General features: G+C 45.0%; 1 protein-coding gene across 1 annotated transcript in view; it reads right to left on the bottom strand.

Annotated features, from left to right (window-relative positions):
* MRPS34 (mitochondrial ribosomal protein S34) overlaps positions 1–21,150 on the bottom strand; it is a 41,197-nt gene that overhangs the window by 8,177 nt on the left and 11,870 nt on the right. The window contains exon 2 of the mRNA XM_069210564.1: positions 4,878–4,920. Coding sequence (XP_069066665.1) covers positions 4,878–4,920 — 43 coding nt within the window. The remainder of the gene's footprint in view (positions 1–4,877; positions 4,921–21,150) is intronic.

The following is a 21,150-nucleotide window of genomic DNA, read 5'->3' as shown; positions in this document are numbered from 1 at the left end:
ACAACGGGTTACTGAGGACCCGCCTGGTCGTTTTTCCTAGTCCTGTGTGGTTACGAGATATGTACTCTAAACAGGAGTCAGATATTTTGCAATTTGCATACAGTCAAGAGGATGGTATTGTCTATTCATTAACACAGAGACAAAAAGGTCAATGCTTATTCCGCATCTTGTCTCGACTAAACCAAGTGCCACCTTGGTAACAGCTTAAGAAACAATAGACATTTTCCTTTTAGCAGAGTTACATATATATATATATATATATATATATATATATATATATATATATATATATATATATATATGTGCCTGAGCAGAGTAACATATAGATGTGCATGAACATTTTTTGTGGCATTGCTGTATTTATTGCTGGACATATATGTGTGCATCCTTCAACTATGAGGCAATCAACAATTAGAGTTACTTTGTGTATTTTATGCATTTACCCAAGCTCTCACTGAACGGTTGGGTTACCTTTCGTTAGTATGAAGTCTTAAAGTTATGGCATTTTGTCAAATGTTACATGGAACGTAAAATAGCCCCATGTAGTAACCTCCCCACTGTGCTGTCACCTTTGACCTATTCAAAACTGGCTTTGCCAGTGCCGGTTTACCTGCGTATTTCCTGCCTGACCTCTGACCCCTGGCAGGAGGCCTGCAGAGCTACAGGCTGCCTTCCTTCCAGGAGATCCGACACCTTGCTGTCTTTTTTATGGCAGCTGCAGTACTGATATGTGCAGAAGGTGCACAGAAGGCGCGGCCACACCCTACTCGACCGGATGAAAGGCAATACTTATTAAATTACGTTTTTAATCTGATTATTTCTTCCACTATAAATTAGAACCAATATCTATAAACAAACTTCGAAAAAACAAATTATTTCATCTCATTCTTTTACAATAGCGGAATCTGCCTTTTATGTCTTGAACGCTACTTAAGCAATACAAGTTGGCTTCTCATATGTCAGGTTCCTATTGAAAAATAGATTGCTTATAGTGCCATTACTGGAAATCATAACCTTCAGATAATTCTCTTGACAGAAGGCTGGATAGCAGAAGACTGCAACTCTTCAACCAAAGAAGTAGAATCAGACAAATATGTAGGTACGTCTACATGTGCGATGAGTTATTTGTATAGCGTAAACATAGCTACAGGGTGCTAACCATAAGTGGGAGCCCCGAAATATGATTCAGAATTATTTACAAGGAGGTAGAATATTTATCAACTATTCTACTACAACTGTTGTCTTAAGAGGCTGTGGACTGGGCATTACATAGCCCAAAACTCTACCATCGGTGGCAAGCCCTGTGCTGAGTCTACTGACCAGGACATCCCTTAGTTATAGAAGTCAGAGTCATCAAATATGGTGTGCATTAATATATCATGCCCGAACCCCCCACGGACATGCACTTTCCAAACGCTCAGCGATAGGGGGGTGGCTTTTCCGTATGTAATGGTTTTAGCACCAGTAGACCATACTAAGGGCCAGATGTATCAAAGGGTTTTACCCATTCTGTGTCTATGGGAAAATGTGTTCGTACATATGGCCCTTAGACCCTTATTACAAAGTGCTTCAAAAGTCCAGGGTTGTTGCGCCTGATCTGGTATTCTAAGCTGTGCAGTATTATTGAACTCCTGAAAATGATCTCCAAGCTAATTCCTCCAGGTGTTACTTGGAAGAGTTTATGGGAGGAAAATGAGGCCGAAAATAGGGAAATGTGAGGAGTTCTGCTGTATTCACAAGTTTTCCCCACTCTAAACTCATTGACTCCGAATGGAGTGATACAAGCACCCTAGCTCAATACTATAAGGTATGGTAATGGGGTAGCCAAGAGAAATTGTACCACATGCTACTTCCCTGAAAGTCGCATCGAGGGCCTTGGCCTTTATCCTGTGTTCGCCCTACCTCATATCCCTCCTTTGAAAGATGGCCTTATTATTATTTATTTTTTTCAAATATTTTTACTGCCCGCCTTCCATACATAAACTTAATGACTCTTCAATAACTGAATTTGGCCTCATGTTATCATTAGTAAGTGAGCTAATCAAGTTCCCTTTTTTCACACGTGATGTGCCATATACTCAAAAATCATAAAGGCCCTAGTGTGACCTCTGCACAAGACGCATCTTTTGCATATTCCTTAGCTGGTCAAGTGAAACAAAAATATTCCACCAGACTTAATCTTTACTCACACACGGTGGATTAAACAGGCTTTGCAACTGAAGTGAAACTGAAATAGCCATAAACAGTGGACCACAAGACTTACAGAAAGTTAAGGACTGTGCTTCCTTTTCTGATCCAAAAGCTGAACTTGAGAGTGGCCTTTGTCAAGATGATGCAGCTCCAGCAGCTGAGGAATCTTCAGTTGACTGGTCTTCGGATTATTTCCACTTTCTCATAAGAGGACTCAAAAAGTAGTTATGCCTGTTCAAGTATCCCTTGTTGGTCATCATCCTTATTTGGTGCTTCTTGGCCATGCACTGCACCTTTGCTATCTGCAAGGGCACACACGTCTATCACCCTCATTTAGAGTCTGGTAGGCAGCCCATCGATTGCGATGGTGGTGAAAGTCATTACCTCCAAGGCCCTGGTGGACTACTGCCTGCCATATTTACAGATCCCTGTGGCCTGACGGAGATCTCTGGGCCTTCATGGGGGCCACCACCACTTGCGGCTTTCTGCTGAGATACTTCCATATTCAGTCGTTCAGCAACTTGTTTTTATAAGATTCACCCATGTATCCATCTGGGCCCGGAATTTTGTTAATCTTTAATGACGGTATAGCTCCTTTCACTTCCTCCTCAGTTATCTGAGAGTCAAGAGCTTCCCTCTGTTCTGCTAGTATGAGGGGCATCTGATCCCACTGTAAATACTGTGCTTGAGAGAGGGAGTTAGGGGTCTTGGAAGAGTGAACATTCAAAGTCTTTGTGTCTAGTGCTGTCCGGTTCTCATGCAGCTGTCAACACTATTTCTTTGACTAGGAAGCTGTGAAATTTCACCAGAGTGTCTCTTGGTCTCTGTCTTGCCAGTCCATTGTGGGCCCATTCTGTGCACTGTCCAGCTTCAGTTCTAAACAGTCACCTTGTAGTAAGATGGAGAAATTACCATTCAGAAAGTCAGTCACGTCTGCGCCCTTCGTGTCTTTTCTCTGTCCTTGAAATTTCATGTTCTCTCTCATTGAACAATTTTCCAAATCTTCTAGTTTTAAGGTACTCACATCAGCTTACGTTTGGGAAATATGTGTCTGCTCCTTGAATCTATGATTGCTCTCTTCTAGGTGTTGGATCTTGCTTTTCTGCTTAAACCACTTTAGAGCCCTACTAAAGCAACATCACCACAGAGTGTAGCGATTCTTTCACTGAAGTCTGAGTGCAAGTCTGCCAGCTCACTCACTAAGTTTAGATTGATTTCTACCCTCAATTTTTCGTAAGTTCTGTAGAGTGTTTATCACGTAGGACTTTGTGAGCACCATTTCACCACATGAGGTTGGTTCATCAGCCACGCTGGCAGTCGCGAGAGATCGTTCACCTCGTTTATGGGTTTTGAAAAATCTTTTTTTTATTGTCTTCTGGGAAGGTCTCTGTGTAAACACTTATTGCGACAGTCACAAGGCCAACCATCTTAGACTGTATCCTACCTAGTAGCTTTTTTAGTTTAAGGCCAAAATGCCAGCCTCATCGGCCTGTATCATTGACTTCCCCGGACATGGGCCCCTTGCTGCTGCACCACAGGATCCAAGCTGCACCTTACTGAGGAGATGTAACAAGGTTGAAAGCGGTCTGGAGTTGCTTGTGTTTTCTTCTGAAGGGGCCTCAACTGGAAGTTCAGGATGGATATTGAGGAGCAGGGTCAATACTGGAATACATAAAGTGGTCTGCCTAGGGTGGCACAGTAGAGTAAAAATTATGTGTTGGAATGCAACTCAGAGTATTCACCAGTGGTTTAGTCTACTTGCAAGCATTTGTCCCATCACCTTTCTTTAGCTGGAAGCATCACCTATAAAAGAAGCACTTAGTTATGGGGGGGGGGGGGAGCCAGGAAGGTTCTTGTATATTTTTCCAATCAATATATTGTTTTCCCTGAACAATATCAACAGTGCATTCTATGGAATATACATTTACATGTCTCAGGCTTCAAACTGCAAAACTCGTTGCAGGACTAAAGTTCATTGGAACTTCTTACAACAAGGTCAAAAACGTAGTATGTTTCCTCCCCCAGAACAGACCAACAACATTAGGAGTAGTTAAAGATCCTGCCACGGGAGCAACCTGAGCTTTCATGGTACTTGTTAATTTTAATGTAACACTGTATTGGTCCATCCTCCAACAATGTGAAAAATATCTGCAAATACAGTCATGTTGAATGTAAGAGTTTGCTATTTTGCATGGACATGAATTCTAAATGATACTTTCCAAGGCAAGAAAATTCTAAACTTTTATGAACCTAAAGAATGATTTCAGAGAACACCTTCCTGTTGTAGCAAAGCTATCATGCTTGGCTTTTAAGACAAATTGTGTAATCGTGGATTGAGGCAGGTAATGGTGAAAACAGCCCAGCAGGATGATTATTGGACTTGCAACAAAAGCAGCCACATATTTATTTCAAAATCATAAACGGAAAACATTTTAGAAAGCGGTAGCTTTCTTTCCCATTTGCCCCCTCCCAACTGCGACAGAAACACAATCTGTTGTGTCAGATTCTACATTACAGCCTTCACAAGTGAGAGCAACTTTTCGTCAAGCAAGGGCGTGCACTCCTGCCTCTAAACAAATGAAATGGGAAGGGCCAAAATTAGACCTTTTAACTTGACATTTTGAAATGCATGGTTGTTCTTGATATGAAGATTGGGGCCCTTGTATCACTCCGTTAGGCATACTCACCTTTTTTTGTCAGGAATCCCCAGGCTTTTCCGTGGTCTAAATTCTGTAAAGTATAAAAACACAAAGAGCTGTATTAATTTGAAAAATATCTGACACATTTATATATTTAAGATTTACCATGTCTTTCCGTACACATTACTTAAATTAGATCTCCTGACAGAAAGACTAGGGATGCAGAGTAAAGACAATTGTAGAAATTTAAATATATCGTGCAAGATTCAGATACAACACAGTGAGGTACTTCTGGAAGCACACACAAATCTGTCAAAATACTTGACCACGACCTACAACGCTCTTCTATGCCACTCCTAGAACCTACACAGATGACTACAATCGCACCACACTTCTGACATTTTATTGCAGCCTGCCTGTGCAGTACCCTTTCCTAATATGCATTTAATTAAGAAAATCACTGTATGACTTCAGTGGATAAAGATAAAGGCCGCTTGCCTACAAAAATGTCTGCTTCTCTGTATCTGGCACATTTAAGATGACTATGGTATACATCAATATGTACCGTCACCTGTTGGGACCAAGACTTAAAACTACTACAAAGACATCCAGAGTCAACCCTTGCTAGTAGAGGGCATCATGGGCTAATACAGCAAGATCACTGCACTACAAGGAATATTGTTATGGTTGCTCGTTATGCATACATGTCATGTGTAGGCCACCTGAAACTTTAGTAATCTTACTGCATCAACTAAATGTGCCCCAACTTTCACATGAAGCTTATGAATGGCATGACACGCATCCACAAGTTGTATTTGAAAATAAAGGTGCCTTTGTACAATATGCTGTCATTATTAACCTATCAATTAAACTACCTGTGTTATTATGTCAACATATGTCCTCAACAGCAGAGCTTAGTTTTGGAACAAGGAGGGCTGACTAGCCATAGGGACCAAGTGAAAAACGAATGTCAGCTGAGGACTATGTCGCTGTGTTTAGGAACGAACTGACAAAGGCATCTTAAACTTCCAGCCCGACAAAAGCCCGGCAGAAAGGCACTCGGTTTTCTTTTAGACACTTACATAATTTTCCATTCCGAAATCTTCTTGGAGACAGTTGGACTCACGCTCTAAACACCTTCGCTCCACAATACGGGGTGATCTGAACACATTTAGTTTCTATGGTTGCTTTTAGCCCCAAGTCCAAAGACTTCTGGGTGAGCTTTGCAACTTGTTTTGCAACTCTTACATGCTCGACTTTTTCTTGGATCAATTAAGTTAAAAATATCTATTTGGGAATCTTTAGGGCAAAAAAAGTGGACGTTCTCCACTGAGAATCAGCATTCCTCAAACTCTGCTTATGAGGTAAACTCCCGTGATAAAGTACTGAGCTGGCTGTTGTGGCTGGTACATCTTTTCCACTGCACCTTGTTTTGGCTCACACAACATCATGCAATACACACCAGACTACTGACAGGATCTAGGGGGTACTGTATCGAAAACAATTACCCAACAATACATTTGTCACTTCTACCCTAGTAGGTCACTATTCAGTACAAGTCATTAACTAATCAATACCAAATCCAACTGTTAGAAATGGGGTCTCTAGTAGGCAGTCGGTTTGCACCCTGTCCAAGTAGGGACCCTCACTCTAATTAGGATAAGGGAGATACCCGCTCAGATAACCCCTGCTCACCCCCTTGGTAGCTTGGCACGAGCGGTCATGCTTATCTCAGAAGCAATGTGTAAAGCATTTGCACATAACACACAGTAATAAGTGAAAACACTACAAAAGGACACCACACCAGTTTTAGAAAAATAGCCAATTTTTACCTATATAAAACAAGACCAAAATACGATAAGAATCCAACATACAGTAAGAAAAATATGAATTATGCAAGATTTACTCAAAACTACAGTTCCTTGAAGTCGATAGCTCCAGCTGGGGCTATCACAGCGTCGTGCTCAACAAAACCAACAGTTCAGGTCGGCCGCGGCGTTGAGGGCCAGCTACGGTGTCAGGAAGACCTGCAAACAGTACCTTGGATTTACAGGGCGTCGTGATCCTCACGGTGAGCTCCAGAGGGCAGCGTCACTGACGTTGCGGTGTCGGTTCCGGAGTCGGTGCACGAGTCTCCGGGCCCTTGAGGTCACACGCATTGCAGATCGAACTCCAGGCTGATGGCGGCGAGGCTGCGGTGCAAAGTGGGACGATGCGACGTGCGGTGCCCACAGGTCACGGTGCAGGTAGGGCTCGGTGACGGCGTCCAGCGGCGTCAGTGAAACCAGGGCTGTGGTGTGAAGTGGGGCGGTGCGACGTGCGGTATCCACAGGTCACGGTGCAGGCAGCATCGTCGTCGTTGCTGAAGCGCTGTCGTCGGTAAGCCCAAGCCAGCGGTGCGGGACGGGACGGTGCTTTGTGACTCTCACGAGCAGTGTCCACAGACCACGGTGCAGGCAGGATGTCTGGTGACGACACAGAAGTCGATGGTGCTGGAATCGAGGGACCGGCGCTGCGGCGCGGGATGGTGCTTTGTGTCCCTCATGAGCTGTGTCCACAGGCCACAGTGCAGACAGCAGCGCCGGTGTCAGCAGGAGCGGCGTCATCGGGGATGCCCAGGCTGCGGTGTCAGCAGGCGATGCAGGAGTGTGGGGCCCACAGGTCACGGTACGAGCAGCGGCTCGGTGAAGTCGTCCGATGACAGCATCAGGGAGATCAGGGTCGCGGTGCGAAGCAGGGCAATGCGACTCCATGTGGCGTCGGCAGGTCACGGTGCAGGCCAGCGGCATCGTTGGCGGCATCGCAGTGGTTTCTCCTCTTGAACACCACAAAACACACAGTTCCCAGTGCTGCAGGTCGAGGAGACTGAAGTCTTTGGTGTCCCTGAGAATTCCAACGGGAGGCAAGCTCACTCCAAGCCCTTGGAGAATTTTCTCAAGCAGGACACATAGCAAAGTTCACCCTTTGCACTCTTTTAAGGCAGAAGCAGCAACTGCAGGCCAGTCCACAAAGCAACACAGCAAAGGACCAGTACTCCTCCTTCAGGTCTTCTCCTGAGCAGAGGTTCCTCTTGATTCCAGAAAGATTCTACGAGTCTGGGGTTTTGGGTCTTCTTCTTATACCCTGTTCTGCCTTTGAAGCTGGCAAACTTCAAAGCAAAGTCTCAAGTGTTTGCAAGTTCCTTCCTTGTCCAGGCCAGGCCCCAGACACTCACCAGGGGGTCGGGGACGGCATTGTGTGAGGGCAGGCACAGTCCTTTCAGGTGTGAGTGACCACTCCTCTCCTCCCCTCCCCTCCAGCACAGATGGCTAATGAAGATATGCAGGCTACACCCTTTATGTCACTGTCTAGATTAGAGCTGTGAACAGCCCAACTGTCAAACTGACCCAGACGGGGAATCCACAAACAGGCAGAGTCACAGAATGGATTAAGCAAGAAAATGCCTACTTTCTAAAAGTGGCATTTTCAAACTAACAATCTAAAAACCAACTTCACTAAAAGATGTATTTTAAATTGTGAGCTCAGAGGCCCTAAACTCCACATTTCTATCTGCTCTCAAAGAGAATCTGCGCTTAAAGGATATTTAAAAGCAGCCCCCATGTTAACCTATGAGAGGGATAGGCCTTGCACAGTGAAAACCGAATTTGGCAGTATTTCACTGTTAGGACATCTAAAACACACTAGTATATGTCCTACCTTAAACATAAACTGAACCCTGCCCCTGGGGCCACCTAGGGCCTAACTTATGGGTGCCTTACATGTAGTAAAAGGGAAGGTGGAGGCCTGGCAAGTGGGTACACTTGCCAAGTCAAATTGACAGTTTAAAACTGCACACACAGACACTGCAATGTCAGGTCTGAGTCATGTTTACAGGGCTACTAATGTGGGTGGCACATCCAATGCTGCAGGCCCACTAGTAGCATTTGATTCACAGGCCCTGGGCACCTCTAGGGCACGTTACAAGGGACTTATTAGTAAATCAAATATGTCAATTATGGATAAACCAATCCACAGTACAATTTATATGGGGAGCCCTTGCACTTTAGCACTGATTAGCAGTGGTAAAGTGCGCAGAGACAATAAACCAGCAAAAACAGAGTCCAAAACCAGGAGGTCAGAAGGCAAAAAGACAGGGGAGACATGCCAAAACGCTGGCAGGTCTAATACCAACCAAACCCAGTGTCCACAGAACATGTCAACTATAGACAACAAGAAGTCTATAATTGGTGCCCAAGCTCCATAAGGATACAGGGTCATACAAACAGTAGCTATGAGCTACACAACTGCTCATAAATGAAACTAAAATTATAACCAAAGCTCTTTTCATAAACCCCAAATTCATAACGTTTTTTTTTTGGGGGGGGGGTAAGAGTGACGATTTCACAAGACTTTCTATTTTTGCATACAGCATAAGGAACGGCTGAAGCTCATTCTTGAGAGAAATAATGAGAGTAATGTTCTGTGCTACCTGTAGAAAAACAACAGCTTGTTACCTTCTGCTACAAGATTGGATATTTCTCGCTTACTGCGACAGTGGATTCCGTCATCGCTCTTCGAGCACCAACTCTACTGCTATGGCATTACAACCTCATCAACGTTGTACAGACTGCAATACAACGTTTGGCATCTTTGCATACTGGATATGGTACTGCTATACCCAGGTTAATTCTAGGGTGGTAAAATAAATATCTGCAGAATGGAAACTGTTGCTGAAAAATGTCTAAAACTGCTTTTTTTTTTAAAAACATTTTTGTGAATCTCATGTGATATTAACCTGCATTTTAGTCCATCAGGTTAAGAACGAGTAAATAACATTTAAGAAAACCAGACAAACCTACAAATACAAACTAGCACCCTAAAGCAGGCACTAAATAAATGCCACCCCCAGAAATACCAACGGCTGGGGCACCACAACATGCATCAATCAACCTGCTGGCAACAGCAAATATCACTGCAACTACTGATCTACATGAAATGTATTGAATATATGTTGCATGACATCTCTATGTTAAGGCCTTGTGAACTCAGGCATACATTAAGGACGTCATTAAAATCAGTGTCTAGCTGCATGAGTCTTGAGCTCAAGCGTACATGCCGCGGCTGCTAGCAGGAATCCATTGTAACGTTTTGGGAGACTTCGTTGTTTCTTTTTTTTTTTTTTTTTAAAGATCTGTGAAAACATAATTCCTAAAGTGGGTTTAAACCCCAAGTTCTAGCAAGCCTCTCAAAACACTAGACTAGCGCAAAGGTAAATCAAATCACCATCTGTAACTCTTTTAATAGGATGCCCCTATGAATATAGTTGCACAGTGCCAATGCAGCCAAACAGTATCCAACACATTTTTTGATGCATCCTGCGTGAGACTCTGCCCACATGGACGGACTAATGCCCATATTTATACTTTTTTTAGTGCCGCATTTGCGCCGCATTCTGACGCAAAAGCGGCGCAAACTTACAAAATACAATTGTATTTTGTAAGTCTGCGCCGCTTTTGTGTAAAAAAATGACGCAAATGCGGCACTAAAAAAGTATAAATATGGGCCTTAGATTAGTAGACCTGATTAAAAAATATATATATTTTTTTAAATATTGAAAAAAGAGATTTTGCTAACTTAAATTCCCGATATGGGAATGAAAAAGAGATCACCTACCAGCCAAACGTAAAATTCCCACATCCCCCAAGGTGGAGCGGTAAGGAAATATCTTTCATTATCAGACTTAGGCACTGCAGTTGTCTTTCCTTATTTGATCTGGAAACACTGGCAACCAACTGCATAAGGAAGAGTCATTAAAAGAAATCCCAATGGCAGCCTGCCGAAAAAGCAGACCAAACATCTGCAGCTTTGTAATGGGAAATAAATATAATCGTCAACAAACATCTTAATTAATCTGCACCCTATCATGGACTCCCACAGTATTATGACTGTGATGGAGCAGTAGGTAAGGAGAGCCATTCCACATCACTTAAGATGTACTGGAAAATTGAAGAAACAAGGTAGAGGGAAACTGGTAAATAGCTTTTAAAGAGAAAAAGGCCAGTAATCAATGTATAAGCACTTTGGCAGGTGGTCGAATGTCAGATATTCAATCAATCAATCAAAAAAATTTGTAGAGTGCGCTACTCACCCGTGAGGGTCTCAAGGAACTGGGGGGGGGGGGGAGAAATAGAAAAAAGAGGGGGAGGGGGGGCAGGGAGGGTCACTGTTCGAACAGCCATGTCTTAAGGCTCTTTCTGAAGAGCAGGATGTCTTTGGTTTTGCAAAGGTTGGTGGGGAGGGAGTTCTAGGTTTTGGGGGCGAGGTAGGAGAAGGACCTGCCTCCTGTGGTGGTGCATTGGATGTGGGGGATTGTGGCTAGGGCGAGGTTGGCTGATCGGAGGTTGCATGTGGGAGTCTGGAAGTTCACTTCCGTTGAGGTAGGTTGGGCCGGTGTTGTGGAGGGATTTGTGAGCGTGGATGAGGATCTTGAATGTGATTCTCTTGTCTTTGGGGAGCCAGTGAAGGGATTTGAGGTGCGGTGAGATATGTTTGTGGCAAGGGAGGCCAAGGACGAGGCGTGCGGCTGTGTTCTGGATTCTCTGGAGTTTGAGTGTGGTGCCGGCGTAGAGGGCGTTACCGTAGTCTAGTCTGCTGTTGATGAGTGCATGGGTGACTGTCTTCCTGGTCTCTGAGGGAATCCATTTGAAGGATTTTTTTTTAGAGTGCAGAGTGTGTGGAAGCAGGAGGAGGTTGGGGCATTGATTTGCAGTGTCATGGAGAGGGAGGGGTCTAGGATGATGCCGAGGTTGCGTGCTTGGTTTGCGGGGGTGGGTGCGGGGCGTAGGGCGGTGGGCCACCAGGAGTTGTCCCATGTGGTTTTGTTGGGGCCGAAGATGATGATCTCGGTTTTGTTGGAGTTAAGCTTGAGGTGGTTAGTAGTCATCCAGTTGGCAGTGTCGAGGAGAGCAGCATGTAGGTTGGTTTTGGCAGTGGTGGGGTTGCGGGTGAGGGAGAGGATGAGTTGGGTGTCATCTGCGTAGGAGAGGATAGTGATTCTGTGTGCTCGGAGGATGTTGGCTAGGGGGATCATGTAGATGTTGAAGAATGTGGTGCTGAGGGAGGACCCTTGGGGGACTCTGCAGATGATCTTATAAAGCTAAATTCATCCTGTCTTATGGCAATGTACCCTGGTTCTACAAGAGAGCTAGAGAGGCCCAACTATGGACCTACGGAAAGCATAGAGGACGCTGGCAGGGTCAAGACTGATTTGCATATAGCAGGGTCCAAACTGGAGTGACGTGGCAAGCAAAATAACGATGGATTAAACCCAGATCTGTGACTGGGGGTGGAAAGTTTCAACACTCCATCTATCATTTTATTTTGGGGTCAATAACAGACCATTCTATACTTAGAGGAAGGCCAGAACATAAGGAAGATTGGAGTATTAGTGAATTCCAGATGTCTAATACAATCTGCCGTTAGTGGATCTCTTTGATGAATATGAAACACATTTCTTGGTTTTGCTGAAATGTGGTTCAGTGACTTGCACAACGGACTGCCCAGTGAATTTCTCATGAAAACTACACGCTTAGTTTTAAAATTTGAGGAGAAAGCTGAGGAAGAGTGTTGGCTATAATTGCTCTAGGTGCAATATACTGTAGCAAATTGGTGGTAGAAAGCACATGGTGGGTCATAAAAGGAGTACTGTACTTCCCTTAAGACCCAATCTTTTACCACCTTCCAGGCCAAAATGGTGATTTTACCAAATAACTATATTTATTAGAACAACTAGCCTCTCCAGCAAAGTCAGAGTGCTTCAACTGTTTAAATTGGAGGGGATTGCTTAGGTGATAAATACTAGAGGCATTAAAAATTGTTTGTGTTGGGTAGGCAAACAAGCCTTATCACACGTGCACTGTATTCACTTATCCACACTAAAGGTCCCCAACTGGATGGATACCAGACCATGGGTCTAGCCACTTGTGCTGCAGCAGGACACACTATATTGGTCACTTCTTCTCAGTTTCCCTTTTGCAGACAACTAATTAAGGTAAAGACTTAAACCGAACTGCACAAAGTCCATTCTCCCTTCGAAGATCACCTTCCACTCTGGCCCTTTGCAGAGCATCACTCATAAAGGGCCCCAACAACAAATATAGGTCCAATGACATCCAGGCTTGTTAAACAACCTCTCAAAGAGTACAAAGGCCCAAGCCCTAAAGCATGTAGTAGTCCCTACTGAAGAAGTACTGTCTATCTCCTAAAGATCTGCTGAATTTCAGACCCACTTAAAAAATATCCGTAATGTTGAAGGCCAAGGAATGTGCAGTTAAGATTCCGCTTCTGGACTGCATTAAGAGTGCACTACTTATATTATTTTGCGAGTACCCTGGTGAAACTATCAGGGGAGAGGTTCAAGCAACTCAACAGCCTGCTCAGAGTCTGCATCTGGAACAGGAATAGGCACAGAGTCTCACTGCATATCTTACAATGGCCAGTGGATTTGGGGGGATTGGGAGTGCCGGACTTTGAGTCGTATTATCAGGCTGGTCATCTACAATCAGGGGTGTGGAATTTATTAAAATATCTACTTGTCCACGGGACAGGTTGCTTCTCAAATCTACTTGTCCTGTAAAAAGATCTACTTGTCCCTTTGGTGCCATGTAGTGTGGGGCCAAATTATAGCAGCAATCTCATTATGTAAGAGCTCTGATAATAGCCTCTCTGATTATGCCAGGGCTACTACCATAGTAGGGCTTGAATACTTGCAGTTTCAATCCCTACTGTAGCAATTTCCTTATTTTTCCACCTTTCTGCAGATCTGCATACTGGGGCTGGAGGAAGCAGTAAGCAATAGTTCCAGGGCTGGAATGCCTTTGAGTCTGCAAACCTACTAACCTGCATGTTTTAAAGATTTTCACCAGCTTCTCTCTAATATTTTCCCATAATAAGAAAGGGTGGACATTTACTCCTGACAATGGCAGGATTAGAACTTCTTCCAGGGTTGGGAAGAAAGTGGCTGGAGGGAAAATGAACTTGCAAATGCTCAATAGATTTTCACATGAGCAAATCTACACATGCGTATTTACCCATGCTAAAATACAGTTCACAAATATTTTATAGGGGTACGACATATACCATGGGTGCACTTCTGTGACTTTCTTTAAGAATTTGGGGCCACATGTAGGTAGGTTCAGATTTGTGACCCGCAAATTGCGAGTCGCAAATCCGAATGTAGGATGGTGTATCTGACACCATCTGTGATTCGCAAGGGCTTCGCAAATGCACACCTCATGAATAATCATGAGGTGGGTCGCAATTTGCGACCCCCTTGCGAATGGCGGCCTCACAGGGATGGTGGCCTGCTGGAGACAGCAGACCACCATGTCTGTGACTGCTTTTCAATAAAGCAGTTTTTTGTAATGCAGCCCGTTTTCCTTAAAGGAAAACGAGATGCATTACAAAAACGAAAAATGAAACGTTTTCGTTTCATTTTTTCAGAGCAGGCAGTGGTCCGCAGGACCACTGCCTGCTCTGAAAAAATGTTTACAGTGACATTCACAATGGGGAAGGGGTCCCAGGGGGACCCCTTCCCTTTTGTGAAAGTGTTAGCACCCATTTGAAATGGGTGCAAACTGCGATTGGTTTGCGCCCGCATTCGCAAAACAATCCTACGTTGCACTGCGAGTCGCAATTAGGAAGGGAACACCCCTTCCTAATTGCGAGTCGCAAACCCGTTTTGCGATTCGGTAACCAGGTTACCGAATCGCAAAACTGGGTTTGTGCATCGCAATGTGCTTTTTGCACGTCGCAAACAGCGAAAGTCGCTGTTTGCGACATGCAAAAAGCTACCTACATGTGGGTCTTGGTCCCTAATTAGGTCTGGTGTTAACAAAGACATTTTGTTTTTATTAAACTTCTATTTCTCTCTCTTTCGGCTGGCTTTACTGTGAGTGATCGCATTCTTCTCTTCCACAAGGAGCATATTGGCACACAAAGTAGTTTTGTTCAGTGTCAGGAACTACAGTGGCAATCAGTCACGTAACGAAACTGGAGGGTGCCCCTTTGCAAAGAACATGGAGGAGCCCCCTCTCCAGACTCACTCAGGGCAGGTGCTGTGCTGAAGGGGCCCCCTGGAGGGCGGCTGCGGGGCCTTTGTTATGCCACTGGTGGCAACATGTGCTTTTAGAGTTCAAAAACGTTTTTGTTTTTTTTTGCCAGTGTTTGTTACAATGTTGAGGGCCTGGTAGCTCCCACAACAATAAAGTGTTACAAAAGCCATGTCAAAACAAGACACGCATTGATGAAACTAAAAGACTTATAAAAATATGTCAGATCAGTTGGCTTTGTCAGTGATTGTTTATTTTTATGCTTCCCATAATCGTGTTGAAAATGGTTACACTGATTTTCCATTAGAAATATTTTTGGGAAATACTAGCATGCATCAAAACATTTTACTAAATGACACTTCATTTGCATATAATCGGAGAGCATTCTGGGAGCATTATACTTAGCCTCATAGCCTAAACTTTTCAAACATGTGTATACACGTTTTTTTTTTTTTTTGTACTGGAACCAACGTCAGTAGTGAAGTGTGACCTTAAAACATTTATTTACAGCACTCACCCTAATAATGAAGGTTTTCAAATAATGAACCATAAATACAAGTTCGAACAGCATTATCTTTTGGAAACACATTACCTCAACTGCAGAGAGTTCCACTCTCTGTAAACAGGCAGCCAAAGGGTTTGTGCTGCAGAGGGTTGGGCCTACTTGTCCCAAGGACAAAGTAAACATAAAATCTTGTTGCCCTTGACCCCAAACAAGATGTCCCGGGCGTCGGGCGATGTCGGTTGGGACTAGCGGAACATACTTCTTGCTAAACTACCGCGTCATGAGACTCAGCTGCATCGGCTGAGAGTGTTGATGCAGGTGACCATACATGGATGGCGTGGGGGAACGGGACGAACGCGGGGAGTCCCGATGTACACAGAAGCATTGCTGTATGGTGGGGCTACAACACAGGAGACCGGTGTGCTATTTCACCGAAAACCAATTAAGGGAATAGACGGAGGCAGGGGTGACAACAACAGGATATTGCTTTGAAATGGGGACACTGATACCATTGGCCAACCTGACTGATAAATTGCAACTCCCACCTGGCCAATGTTTGCTCTATAAGGCACTAGTGTGCGCATTTCAAGACCTATGGGGATCTTGGCGAGAGGAACCCCCACAACACATTGTACTGCACACAATGTTAACTGCAGGCACCTCCACGAGAGAGGTGACGTGGATATATAAGGTGCTGACTGTCATGACGCGATTGTCCATTACTGCACTCAAAGCCAGATGGGAAGGGATGCTGGGGCATGATATACTGGAATTGGACAAAATTCTTGCGCACCCTCGACACATTTCACGCAACACACTAGGTTAAAATACATACAGTTCAACTATCTCCACATTACATACCTCACCCCACACAGACTCCAGGTGATCTACGGAGGGGAAACTAGGCATTGCCCAAAATGTCACACCCCAGATGCTGATTTCAAACACATGGTGCGAGACTGCTTACTTCAGTTTATAGTTTAAGTTGTATTGCAAGCTACTAAGAAACCACAAACTGATGTGTATCTCTCCCCACACCTTAGGTCGTTATGGGGAGAACATAAGAGGGGGCATAAATGTCATGCACTGACAAATAGTGGGGGAATGCTGCTAATTGCTTATCTTGTGTTACCGGTAATGTAAGGAACATTGTCAAGAAGATTTGAACTACTTATTGATGATACCCATTATGGATTTCACTCAGCACATGGAGCCAAGCTGTGATCATCTGCAATAAGCTACTATGGGCAAAATACCATGGTAATAAACATTTTAGTGGGCTTGTAAGGTGTCTGCGACATGGTGAAACACCAGATGCAGCTGGAAAGCTGAGGAGGGCAAGACCTTGCACACAACTACCTCTGTGAAATCTCGGGATGGATGAGGTAGTACCAGCTGGTCATAAATGGATTAAATATATATTTCCTACAGCAGTGGCTGTGGATGTCTTTCCCACTAACATTTACATGGCTGGAACATTTGATTTTTCTTCTTTTTTAAAATATGGTCTTGAGTTGACACATACGTAACCTTGGGGGAGTCCTTTATGTGGTCCAAGCAAGAACACTCATTTCTAGACTTCGCAACAAGCAGGAAGAACCCCAATTTAAGAAACTTCCATTGGGCAGGTGACCGCTAGTATGCCTTGGAGCGAAGGACAACTTCCTCAGCATAATCGAAATATGGAGGAACAGTATAATTTCAGAATAGTGTTGAAGACAGTGCTGTTTAACAAAACTTTCAATTAGGAAGGGATCTCTGGCGCTAGCTGACAGTTCATCATCTCAGCTGACCTTCTACGAACGGCCATGAGATACATTTGAGAACCACTATAACGCAGATTAGAATTGTGAACATAAACTGAAATATACAATGATAGAATGCATTTCATACCATGACACATAAAATATGACTGTGCACTGAACTGCAACTGAGAAAAAAATGTAGGACATTCTGTTCTCCACAATGTAGGCAACAGTTGGCACTGCCAACACTGACACATTGTCTCTGGATAGAAATTGCTGGATAGTAGTGCACATACTGCACGCACATTTTTAGAATGCCATAGAGACACATGATTTAGCATCTAATTTAGTCCAGAGTTGAAAGGTAAATTTTAAATACAATGGTATCTTCGTACCACTGAGGACACTCAAAGGTATTTGTACAGGGGGATAGTTTACCATTTCTGCTCGCTCTCTTTCTCCAATAGAGACATCCCATTTCCTGCTGGTGAAGGGGAGGAACAGAAAGTTATTTCTTTATTTACATAGTACTTCATGTAAAAAGAAAAAAAAAAGCTGCCCATACAATGCATGGTTATGAGAGAGTATTCAATGCCCTTTTTTAACAGCTCATTTTAGAACTAAAAGAAAACGACTGGATCATGGAGGACACCCAGTAAGCAGGCTCCCCCCAGTCATATCCATATCCAACATAATTCTTTCCACACTGTAACATCCACACATCCCACGACCACAATGACAGCCAGAAACCCAACAACAACCTTGTGGGACAAAGATCATAGCTCCAGCTCCAGAAAAGGGCGAAGACACAGGGTGGCGCCGGTGATGGGGGCAGCGGAGGCCCACACGGCATCTATGGACGGGCTGTGCAATGTGGCGAGGCTGCGGGCTAGTGCAGGAGCTAGCGAGCAGCTGGGAGACCTTTGGCAACAGGCCGCGGCTGCAGTCAGAACCTGATGGTGCCCGCGGCAGAGGAGAATGGGACTGTGGTTGGCCCCCCACTGCCTTTGGGTGGCATGCAGTATGTGTGGCGTGCACTCGTGGGGGGAAGTGGCTGCTGGAGCCGGCTGCTGCTGCTGCACTGACCGGGCTGGTCACCTGGGGCCTGCAGCGCACTGCCGGCCAGCACGGTGGTGCTCCTGGTGGGCTCCCTGCGTGAACACGGCCTGACGCGGATCTGCTGGGGCTGTGCGGCTGGCACTTGGAGGGCTGGTGCCGCGGCCTCTCTGACTCGGAGGGCTGGATGGCGTTAGAACCCCATACCATACCACACTGCCCCAGGGATGACTAATGCAGCTTCGAGGAACAGCCACATCATACATCGCTACTGGAACTGCCTGATGGAGGTACTGACGGCGGGTGCCCAGGAAGCAACATATACAGACATTCAGCAGAGGGCACGATGGACACCCAAGGTACGATAAGCCTCCAACCATTCTCCGCAATTCTGACAACGCACTGCTTGTGCGCCTTAGCCCTTGCACCAACTGAGGTACATTATAGACACATCCTGCATGGGACTCAGTTACGGAGTCATGTGGAAAGTCACCCCCCCCTTGTTGCAGAAGCGGTCAGGCTAGGTCCTGGTGCAGCTTGTGATGGGGTAGGGGCAACTGCCAGGAGCCATACATCTGGCGTTGGTCCTCGTTGAGTGGGCCACCCACTCTCACGGGCTGTAATTCCGCCGACTGCTTGTGCGCTCCTGACATCTACCAATGGGAGCTCTGGCGGGTTGCACTTACGGTGGCGAAGACCAATATGGCATTGGTCCGGACGAATCGGCCACCCACAATGACCAAAGACAAGCCACCTCCAGCGATGTCCGAACAGAGTACCATAGACAAATATGCCAACATTGCTGCTGCGACGCCTGACAAGTGGATCAGGAAGTGGTGAACCAAATAAAGCAGAGCTGCTGGCATTCATCACACAATCCAGGGACATGCTGGATGCCAAGATAGGCACAGTTGGTTTGGATGTCACCCTACTGCGCCAGGACCTCATGAAGGCGGTTGCGCGAATCACTGAAGCTGAGACCAGGGTATCCAATTCCTCATCACCTGGCGCCGCTCCATTGTCCCACCATAATCAATTGCCATGTTTGTGGTTGAGAGCGCCCACAGGGCCCTTTTAAGGAAACACTTTCAAGGAAACATGTCCAGTTATTGTTAAAATACTCAACTACATGGACCGAGACGTTATCCTTAAATATGCTTGTAGCCAAGACAAAATCATATACGAAGCACACCACATAATGATATTACCAGACTATACGAAAATGGTACAACAACCACCAACAATCCTTCACGGCAGCAAAACAACGCTTATGAGAACTCATAATTACCTACATGTTGCTTTACCCGGCACGCCTGAGAATTGCCTACAACTTCGCAGAGCCTGTTCTTCTACTCCCCTCAAAACTGTCTTCTAATCTCTAATCCCTACTGTCTAGCATGTCTATCAATTCAGCATGCAAGTAGGGTAAGACTAACTCTTAGATGGGTCACAAACTCCACTTTAGGTTTTTGGTATGGTTTGCTAGAGAGGTCTTTCGACAACCGCAGACCTAACAAGAGCTACTGGCTTGGCAATGTGTTTTTGCCATTGTTAAACTTTTCATCCTTGGCGTGGTCTCCCTTAACTTTTTGCCTCTGTTTCCCAGGTTGTTGATGTGTGCTGGACTCTGACTTTACTGTTTTTGTTACTCTGGGCACTTTACCACTGCTATCCAGGGATGAAGTGGAAGTGCTCCTATTCAAAATGCATATGTAATTGGTTCATCCAGGATTGGCATATTTGATTTACTGGCAAGTCCCTAGTACAGTGAACTAGAGGTGCCTAGGGCCTGTAAATCAAATGCTACTAGTGGGCCTGCAGCACTGGTTGTGCCACCCACACTAGTAGCTCTGTAAACATGGCTCAGACCTGCCACTGAAGTGTCTGTGTGTGCAGCTTTAAACTGTAAATTCGACTTGGCAAGTGTACCCACTTGCCAAGCATTAAACCTTCCCTTTTCTTACATGTAAGCCACCCCTAAGGTAGGCCCTAGGTAGCCCCTAGGGCAGGGTGCAGTGTATGGTTAAGGTAGGACATATAGTAATGTGTTTTATATGCCCCGACAGTGAAATATTGCTAAATTCGTTTTTCACTGTTGCAAGGCCTGTCCCTCTCATAGGTTAACATGGGGGCTACCTTTAAATGTGATTAAAGTGTAGATTCCCTTTAAGAGCAGACAGACGTGGAGTTTGGGGTCTCTGAGCTCACAATTTAAAAATACATCTTTTAGTAAGTGAGCATTTTCTTGCTTAAACCATTTCTGTGACTCTGCCTGTTTGTGGATTCGCTGTCTGGGCCAGTTTGACAGTTGGGCTGGTTTCACCTCTCACTAAACATTGACACAAACAGAGCTGGGGTGTAGTTTGAATTTCCAGATGGGCCATCTGTGCTGGGAGGGAGGGGAGGAGTGGTCACTCACACCTGAAAGGGCTGTGCCTGACCTCACACAATGCAGTCTCCAACACCATGGTGTGTGTCTGGGGCATGGCCTGGGCAAGGCAGGATTTCACGAACAAGAGAGACTTTTCTTTGAAGTAAGCCTACTTCAAAAGGCAAAATGGGTATAAGAAGAGCACCCAAAACCACAGACGTTAGAACACTTCTGGAAACCAAGAGAAACCTCTGCCTGGAGAAGAGCTGAAGAGCTGAGGAAGAAGAGCTGCCCTGCTTGTGACTGTGATTTATGGAGCTATCCTGCAGTTGCTGCTTCTGCCTGTGCTAGAGGATAAAGACTGGACTTTGTGTTGCCTTCCTTCTTGTGAAGAACTCTCCAAGGGCTTGATTGAGAGATTGCCTCCTGTTATTGAAGTCTCAGGGACAGCAAAGAATTTTCTCTGCCAGCACCTGGAGCCTCTGCTGAGACTCCTACTCTGCCAAGTGGTGCCCATCCAGTTCCTAGGACCCTGAAAGGAGAAGGTGGCAGGCCA

This window comes from Pleurodeles waltl, chromosome 10, assembly GCF_031143425.1.
Source record: "Pleurodeles waltl isolate 20211129_DDA chromosome 10, aPleWal1.hap1.20221129, whole genome shotgun sequence".
In the NCBI taxonomy this organism is placed as follows: domain Eukaryota; kingdom Metazoa; phylum Chordata; class Amphibia; order Caudata; family Salamandridae; genus Pleurodeles; species Pleurodeles waltl.
The sequence above is the reverse complement of the archived record's forward strand: the minus strand, read 5'-3'. Positions and strand labels throughout refer to the sequence as shown.